Source organism: Apaloderma vittatum, unplaced genomic scaffold (assembly GCF_000703405.1).
Source record: "Apaloderma vittatum isolate BGI_N311 unplaced genomic scaffold, ASM70340v1 Scaffold17086, whole genome shotgun sequence".
In the NCBI taxonomy this organism is placed as follows: domain Eukaryota; kingdom Metazoa; phylum Chordata; class Aves; order Trogoniformes; family Trogonidae; genus Apaloderma; species Apaloderma vittatum.
The window spans coordinates 1-9,456 of record NW_009722428.1 but is presented as its reverse complement, the minus strand read 5'-3'; the positions used below and the strand labels follow the sequence as shown (position 1 = coordinate 9,456).

General features: G+C 38.9%; 1 protein-coding gene across 1 annotated transcript; it reads right to left on the bottom strand.

The window, feature by feature from the left end:
* Positions 1 to 1,747: 1,747 nt before the first annotated feature.
* On the bottom strand, positions 1,748 to 8,912 carry GAL (galanin/GMAP prepropeptide; the record flags this gene model as incomplete). The annotated part of the gene is made up of 5 exons (XM_009871781.1): positions 1,748 to 1,875; positions 4,058 to 4,135; positions 7,322 to 7,408; positions 7,872 to 7,943; positions 8,858 to 8,912. Coding segments are annotated over 5 exons (345 nt in total), but the record flags the coding sequence as incomplete, so codon positions are not given.
* Positions 8,913 to 9,456: the final 544 nt, after the last annotated feature.

Sequence of the window (9,456 nt, the reverse complement as noted above, 5' to 3'; positions counted from 1 at the left end):
TTTGATCTAATCCTACACAAATGTAGGCAAAAGAGAATGAAACTAGAGGAAAATGGTTAGGGTTGGTTTTTTTATTTTCTACTGAAAATTGTCAGATCTTTTTACTGTCTCTTTGCCCTGTTGGAACTAATTGCTTTCAAATTGTAGTTTAAAGGCCGTCTTTCCTCAGATGTTTGTCTGACTAAGGAGATGTCATTCCAAACATTTCCAGAGTTTAGGTCTGAAATCTAACAACGAAAGGCAGGCTTTAAATGCAAATGTAAGAAAAAAAAATAACGCTACTGAAATTGATCCACAAGAATGCCCCTTTATTGTTTTTCTGCCTCTTCATTTTTTGTTAAGATAAGAGCTGTAAAGGGCAAAGAAACAGTCTGAAAATTTTGCCTCTCTGTATTTTGGAGTATTAGCAGCATGTGCTTGAACACAGTGGTTATTAAAGTAAAATGTAACTTTGGTAATTAGATTATAATGATCCCTTGGGTTTTTTTACAATATATGCATATCACAGTGCAGCACAACACATAAGAACTTATGGGCTTCCCTGCATAGATAGTGATGTAAAGCTTCCAAGGAACTTCATCCTATGAGTTTTTCAGTGTTTCAGTCTCAAATTTCAGAATTTCAAATGAACATTCTAATAAGGCCATTCCAATTTCAATGAGTTGACAGTACACTGATTTAAGTAATAGTTCTTTTCTAATTTTAAACTCAATTTCTTATCCTATTTCAAAAGAAAAGAAGCTCAATCTAAGATTATGTTCTTTTTTATTTGATCATAGATTCAGCTGCTTTGCCATGGAGAGATGGCTTGTTACTGCGTGATGGATGCTCATTCTTCACAATCAACAAACCAAAGGCCATGAAAGTCCATGAAAAAGATGCCTCTTGATGTTAGTAAACTCTGCTTCAAATTTATGATCGGAAATGTGGACATTGTTAGTGAGTTTATTGTGTATGGGCTTTGCTATCCCAGTCCAGCTACACCAAATCTCTTTTGCAGGGACTGAGCACGTATTCAGACAATTTTCTGGACTCAGACTAAGGCATCTCATAAAATATTATTTTTACTCTTGGAGCACATGAGAGAGTTTCTTCATTAAAGAATACCAGTCCAGTATTCCCACTCCTGTGACTATCCGCTCCAGTAGATACACTCCAGTATATCCTACTCACATGTCATCAAGACATAGGAGTAGGAATCCTGCACCGAGGACGTGTAGAGCTGATACCTGCAGAGAACAGTTACATGTATAAAGATACGCTTTGGTCAACGGGCTGGTGTGTTACAGGCAAAAAATAGGAAATTGAAAATATCTATGAAGAGGAAGTAAAGCTTCCATGAAGTACAGGTAGATCCATGACCCCCCAAAAAAATTATGGCAGCAGTTTGATGTCACTGTTCTTCTTTTTCTCGGTTAGCTCAAGTACCCAATATGCAGTATTTACATTTTATTTTGCAGACTATAGGTGCAGTCTATAATTTAACCTGGGCTTTGTACATGATGTACTGTGTGCAGGTATGTGTTTAATTATTAACTGAAACAACGTAGTTGCTCTTTATTTTTATTTTACCATTTACCTACAGAAAAAAATTTACCAAGGCAAAATTTTACACTATGATATCACAGGAGAAGAAAAAAAAAAAGAGCAAACAAAAAAAAAATACAAACAAACCAACCAACCAACCAACAAAAAAACCCAGAGGGCAGAATGCATTTATCAGATTAATGCAAACAATACTCCTCATCTTCAGCTCATTTGGATCTTTTGTTTGGAGTTCAATCTAACTGAACACAACAACAAAATGAACATTCATTCTTCTTCAAGACTGATCTGTTTCCTCTGGTGAAGGCAGTTTGTCAAGTGCTCCCATCTCTGCAAAATGGAAAAAAAAAAGAAAGAATTAACACACATGTAAGTGTGCATATTAATCTTAGCAATGAAATAAAGAAATGCAGTTTCAGTAGTATATATTTGTATATTTTTCTTTTCTCAACTATGAGGGAAATCCTTGACCTCTTCCATGTTTTAACTTATGAACTACTTTTTTTTCTTTTCAGTGTTAATAATAATTTCCTGCTATAATTGCGCCTTTTTAAAATCAGCAGTGACAGAATGACAACGAAATTGCATCAATTTTATTATGTCAATGGATATTGCTGGATCTCAGCATCTCAAAAGATTTAATATTATCCAGCTATGGCTGCCATCCTACAGCCTGCTCTATATGGGAAGCCTTTAAAGCTGGAGGGAGCAATTTCCGAGAGCCGAAGGCTACTTTTAGATACTGCCAAGGTACTTCCTAGAGGTTAAAATCCTCGTTCTACCTCGCAGACCCAAATGTATGTCTAAGCTGAATAACCCTTCCCTGAATCTGAATCCCATGAGCGAGAGTTTCCCCCCTCTCCCCAAAGGAACATACCTAAACCAAGATTCTTTACGTAGCAAAGTCTCATTTCAGCAAAAACATTACGGCATCTCGACCGTAACAAAGTCTATTTTTCGCCTCCTCAATCTACAGTTCCGATCCTGCGTAAGAGTTTGCACTGGGTCTTGCCAATATGTATGGCTAAGGGATAATTTGACAGCTTTCTGTGTCTTTTGAAACCTAGGATTCCAAGACCCATCTCAGGGAAAAGATGTTTCATATGAATTCCTTTTTTTTTTTACGACGACGGGTAACACCGCCGTCTCTTCTGAATAAAACCAGCCATTGGTTGTCACTGTTCTAACCAAGGAATCATTACTTAGAGTTACAATACAGACTTTTTGCTCATTTCCTGCAGGGAAGAAGCGATCGGTATTTCTGTGAGATGTGTTTTATTTTCTTGCCCGACGTAGCAGAGAGCGTGTTGGAGCTCAACGGGCTTCACGCCCTTGGTTGCGCCCAGTTACTGATTTTATTTCCCAGGCTCCCCTAGGTAAAGGAGTGGTTGTGCCTCCTCCTTCTTCACAGCAAACAAGCTACTACAATGTCGATGGTAAATACACATCCTAATAATCTACTTTAAATATACATTTGAATTATCTCAGGCCCTTAGTTCTGACCACAAGAAGTCTTTATTTTGAATGTGAAGTTGACCCAACGCACACTGGGTCCCTATTTTCAGTACTGAGAATTGTTTTGCTTGGGTGGATTAAATCATTTAGGAAATTATGCCAAAGGGCTCTAGAGTTTTGTTTCCTAGATATACAGAAAATTAACAGCTCCCTTGAAAGTCTATTTTAAAAATGAAATTAAAATGCAGATCTAACACGCTGTTCTCTTGTTACTGTTCCACAGCGTACATTTGCCACAAAATCACCTACAATTTGTTGTATACAAAGATAAGTATATAGAAGTTACAGATTTATTGAATTGTCTGCTTTCTGAGGCAGATTCCTCAGACATCTGCACTAAAAAATAACCTTTTTTTCCTTCCTGTTGTTTTTTTCACAAGCATATATTATGGTTTTGAACATTTGTAGGCAGTTTTAAGAAGGGCTGAAGATGTTTTTGAAAACTCAGAATTGTGGTGTTTTCTTAAGAAAGCAAAACTAATGAAAACTCTGAGGCAGACAGATTTTTTCGTCGGCTAATGCTATAATGAAGTTCCCATTGTTACAGAATTACAGATTTACTGATTTCATGACTCTTGCCACAATATCAAGACTCTGTGGAACTTTTACTAACAATGTTTTGAGCTGTTTGCCAGCGTCCAGCTTAGTGCTGTCGCAATTTTATGATGCGACTTTCTTGCAGAACACACGCATTTCTTTTGTTACTAAAAATTCTTTGGGAATTTCAACCGACTTCCTTGTCATTAAACTGAGGTTTTATTTAATTTGTTAATGAGATGGTTTATATTAACTCCCATGTAATCAGACTTTATTTAAGTGTGTTTTCAACTCTTCTAAAAGTTGGGTCTATGCAATTTTTAGTGCCTGCCATAGGTGGTTCCTCCCTCCCACCAGAGATGCTGTTCAAAGTCCTGCACGCTCGGGTCTGGAGCAGACTGGTACATTCAAAGACAGTCCTGTCTTGTCGGTATTTAAGATTAAAGAGGTATTCACTAACCTTTAAGATGCAAGTAAGTCAAAAACTCGATTACTGTGCGCACAATGTTTTCATCAGCCAGCGGTCTTCCAAGATTCCCTATAAAATGAGCCAGTTGTTACTCAATGTTAACATGGTGTAAAGGTCTATCGATGGGAGACTGCAACTAGGTTTATGAGTACGGTGAAAAAAATGCTGCCTGAAATGTCTTTTTCCCTAAAAGCATTAATGGAAAAACCTCGTTTCATGGAAGAGCACAGCCACTTTGAGGTAGGGAACTGCAATTCTCAGAATCAAAATTGCCTGGCTGTGTGCACTAGGGCTGCACAGGAGATGCTCTGATACCTTCAGCATCATGACCTATAAGGCCTTAAGAGTTCTGCTGCAGAAGTGAGTTCTCCTCTGCTCTCAACTCCCTCCTTTGCGGCCACTAGCCTGAGATTGAAGGGAAAGGGAAACACGGCAAACAAATTCATCAACCAGTTAAAAGTTCTTCATGTAGTCTGACTTTGTTCCCCAAAAGCCACTCAAGTGTTGCAGAAGCCCAAAAGCTACACCTAGGACTTGACTAAAAGCTCACCCCGGTATGTTTATCTGTATGTAGCTAACACTCTATAGATCTCTTTGATCTTGTGGAAGCAGGTCTTCTGATGTTTTTTAAATGGCCCAATTTATCGAGCTCCCCGGGAGCTTATTATTGCACTTTGGGAAGCTGAGCAGTAGGCTTTCTGTGTCTATTTAGAAAAAGGAAAAGAAAAAAAAAAGGAGACATCTTGCTTTTTATCAAGAGGATAGAGAATTGTTCTCTATTAGAGAACAAATGGGAGGTAATTTCCCTAAGATTTTTAGCCCTCTGCATACAGAGCAGACGGGTACCAGCGCCTGGCCGACAGCCCATTATTGCATCACTGAAAATACTGCCCCTTGATGTTATTACAGGGGATGTGTTTTATCTCCGCAAATGGGCTGAAAGGCTGACTTTGCAGCAGGTGGATGTTGGTGGAGTTTTTCTGTGACGGCAGAGAAGATTTTGGCCACTAGCAGACAGAGCTCTGTGGCACATATGAAAAATATTGATGGGGAGCTGTAAGGGACGCAGAGGTTTCTGGTACACAGATCCTCAGCATTTAAGAATTCTGCATCTAAATTCTTGTCTTCCAGTCTTGGAACTGTCAAAAAGAAGCTGTTATGACTTACATTAATGCTACTTGTATAATTTGAAGTTTTCCTTAATTTAATTTTTATTCTCACCTAATCTGTTACGGATTTTTGTTACTATTAATCATTATTTTTTTAGTAGTTTATTGGCCTAGATTTTATTAGCAATGTCGTATTTATTGGATAAATAGTATTTTTTAGCAACTTGAGCATATCGTATATGTATATTTGTATATACTATGTTACTGGCCTTAATTCTGTACAGCCTACTACTTGTAGATGTAGTGAAACAGTTATGCTACTGGAATTCAAAGATTTTCCTAATTATGCTCACAGATTTTTATTTTATTCATTTTTTCCTGAATGTAGTATGTGACTAATACAGCTTACATGTACATGACCCATACAGCTTACAAGGTCTTCTTGGTTACCTGGACAGCTTGCAAATCCTAGCAATTCTAGCTATCTTATCCATTTATTTTATTTTTTTATATCCAAATCTGTGGAGAGGAACTCTACAGCAAGCTTCAGCCTCAGAGAAAACTTTTGATGAGAAAAGGGTGTCTCTGATGAGGCTCCTCACCAGTTTATCTAACTTTCAGGTCCCACCCGAATGAATTTGGTTGGGTTCACTAGTAATCATGGTGGTGCAGCAGTACCTGGCAGAGGAGTTTCATAACTCTTAAAGATCCTATTCCTGTGAAGGAGCTGCTGTGTATCCACAAAGGACATGGCGCCGCGTGAGCTGCCCCTTTAGGTTACAAACTGCCTTCCTCGCACATTGTTTCTGACTAGCAAACTGTTTATTTCCACAGTGCTATTTGAGGAAGCAGGGTTCTCCTTTCTCCCTCCCTCCCTCAACTTTTTTCTTAAAAAACTAACAAAGCACCAGCAGCAAAAAGAAAATAAATCACAAAACAAAAAACCAAACCGAAGCAAAGCCCAAAGCCACCGAGCACACAAAGCCCTGTGATGTAACTAGGTGGCAGAGCTGACCTGGCTTCCCCGTCCTTCTGGGAACGTGAAGAGTAAGAAATGTGTTTGTGCTGCTTCACTGCTCACAGAGTGACTGTGCCCATGAAACTGTATTTAAGCGCGTTTCCTTTATTTCGGAACGCACTCGGTGCCAGCAACATTCACTGGGTGGATCTAAAATGGGTCGCAAGAGCTCGGGAGCTCTGCTCACACAGTGACCGGTGCTTGGGCAAGAGCTGTGTCCTTGGGCTGCCAGGAGGGACACGTCCTGCTGTGACAGCCCATGGAGGAGCTCCCTTAAGATGTCTGCAGCACATCTGGACTCTTCTCAGGAGAAAGAATTTTTTTTTTTTTTCTAGAAGCTTCTACATCTTTTCCTGAAGTAAGCATTCAAAATAAGTCCTCAAGGTGCCCGGTTCTCTTCATAAAGGGATCTGGACGTGTGTTGTCTGGATGATTAACCCAGAACAAGGCTGCACCTCTTTCATCATCATTTCCTAAATCCTGACACAGGCAACTTCGAAACAATATGTGGGCTTGGCTTCACTTTTTGGCCAGGTTCTCAACTTTTTGACTGAGAAACTAAACATGGTTTCCTGTATTTAAGCAAGATGGGTGATACTCATCATTGTGAGACATAACATGGAGTTTTTACAATTTTTTTTTATACAGCAAAGACCCTTACAACATAATCAGTGCCAGACAGTTCTAAGGTCTAGTTTCAGCTCTGAAGTATCAGAATAGACAAAAAAGCAAATAAATGCCGATTTCTGTAGCCTTCCCTACTGAAAAATTCCTTCGGAGCTCACTTCTTTGCTGAAAAAAACTAACTCTCCAGTGCCTAGGGTGGCATTTTATTTGAACATAAGAAAAAAAAAAAAAAGCTATGTCGATTCAAAGTAATACGATCTATTATACTTTAAAAGCAACACGATTGTCGTACTTTTCGCCAGGCACCAAGATGTTTTAAACCATGACACTGTACAAAGAGCACTCTGAGTGGGTCAGTTGTTTTTTTCTTCCTTTCCTATGTTTATTAGGATTGTTTGTTAAAGTGCAGGAATAGCCTTAGGTAGCCAAGTCAGTAACAGTAAATAAATCACTAAACATAAAAACCAAAAGTGACAATACTGGCTTTCAGAATTTCATTACCTGCTTTAATATCCTCGTCGGGCTGTATTTCACGTTTGCCAGTGAAACCATTTTTGTCATTAAAAGATCTGTGATTATCTACTGCATCTGAAAAATAAATTAAAAATCAGAGGAGTTAATAAACTCACCAACAAGCTTTGCCATGTTACTTGCTTTTCATGGATTAGATATGGAATCATAGAATCATAGAATCATAGAATCATAGAATCCAGCCTAGGCTGGAAAGAAAATATCATGATGGGCACTTGGATGTACAAAATGACAAAGAAGCAATTAAGGTGTCACTAAATAAAATACTCTTCTGGGTTTTTAATTCGTGCTTATGATTTATAACGTTTACAGCCCCAGCCCTGCACTATGTACTCGCTGAAGCTATTACTGACTTCAGAGGAGATCGTAAAAAAAATCTAAGTTGGTCCATCCAGTCAAGTGCAATTTGGGAAGCTGTTTTTGCTACTATTTTCTCTAGTTTCCCAAAATGTTGCTGATGAGTTTGCTTAAAAGAAAACTGCAGATAGTTTTGGAAGTTTATTCATGTAAACTATCTTACATGCCCCTGGTGCCTCTTCTCTCCCCCTTGCAATGGGCATTTCCTTTATCAGTAAAAGCTGATCAATACGACCTGAAACAAAGGATGATTCCTATTACCCAGTCTGAGATGAATGGCACTTTGACAAGTATATTTCCCCACAGCATCTTTGCCAAGTTGGTTGGCTTTGCTTCAGGCAAACACACTTCCAGGCATTTACAAAACTAGTAATACATTTAAGATGCATTAATCTTTTTTTTTTTTTAGGTATTCATACCTATTCATAGCTAAAAAGGATGAAGAAATTCATAGTAAGTGCCTGTAGTACTTGTCGTGTATTAGTGAGACTGAAAATCTAGAAGCGTTTGCAATGAGTGTTTATATTAACAAGAAATAACGGTAAAAGGACAGATGCACCGCATTTCACTTTTCTTATATTCCACGTTTGTGATTCGCCATCTTTGTAAATCAACATGCTCCTGTACTTAAAACACCTCGTACATAAAACATTTTTCCCATAGTGAACTGTTAATATTTACAGGCATGAGTTTGCACGTTACTGTTTTAATTAATTTTGCACATTACTGTTTTAATTAATTTTGCTTTAATAGGAAAAAAGAGTGTAATAAAGCCAGGTAGTGAAGCCATTTTCAAACAGATTTAAAGGTGAAATCCGTAATACACTGAGAAATGCCAGAGATGTCACATTTTGTCATTTTTCCCTTGACATCTAAGACGTCAAGGCTTTGTAACACTTCACAGAGGAGGGGAAGTATTTGTCCTATGAACATTCCAGTTCAGAAGCACAGAGGGTGGTCAGGTGTGCTTCTGGCTATAAAGCCTCACTGCACAGCTCTGCTTTAGCAAAAAAAAAATCACTTACTAAGACAATTCTACAATGGGCATGTAACAAATACCTGGTTTTCAAAACCCCACCACCACACACACACCAAAAAAAAAGCACCAAATTTCTGCATTTTGAAAAGAAAAAAGAGTGCTTGACTTACGTGGCCCAAGTAGGTAACCAGCACTATTCAGAGTCCATCCCCTTTTCTCTTTTGCCTTAAAGAAAAAAAAAAATCCAAGTGTGTTATTGCATTGACTACACAGTGTTTTTGAAAGACAGAGCAAGTGGCACCCAAACAGACATTCTCTTAGCAGAAAGCGTCTTCTGAAGGCTTGGAATCAAGAAATAATGTAAAAAATAAAACCAGTGATTCTGAAGAGAATAGGGTCTTGCCTGGGTCACCACTTCTGCCACAGCCAGCCCTGTGGTGTGAGAGTTTCACACCAGGGAATTGAAGCTGCCAGTCACCCTGAGGAGGCAGAAATTTCGCCTTCATGCCCCAAGATTACAGTAACACCTGACAGTCACCTTAACCAGCAACATTTTCTTTTAATTGTTCGGACCTGCGAGGCAACCTCTTTGTCGGAAGCACACACGGCTCGGGCAGCACACGCGGTCGGTTTTGCTCGGTAAACCGGTCACTTCGCTTTTTTCTCGCCCTTTCAGTTTGTGACAAGGGTGCCAGCCTCCAAAAGCCTCGAACTCTTAACTAAAACCCTTGCTTACCTCCCAAAATGTCCCTGAGAGCTGCCCAAAGCG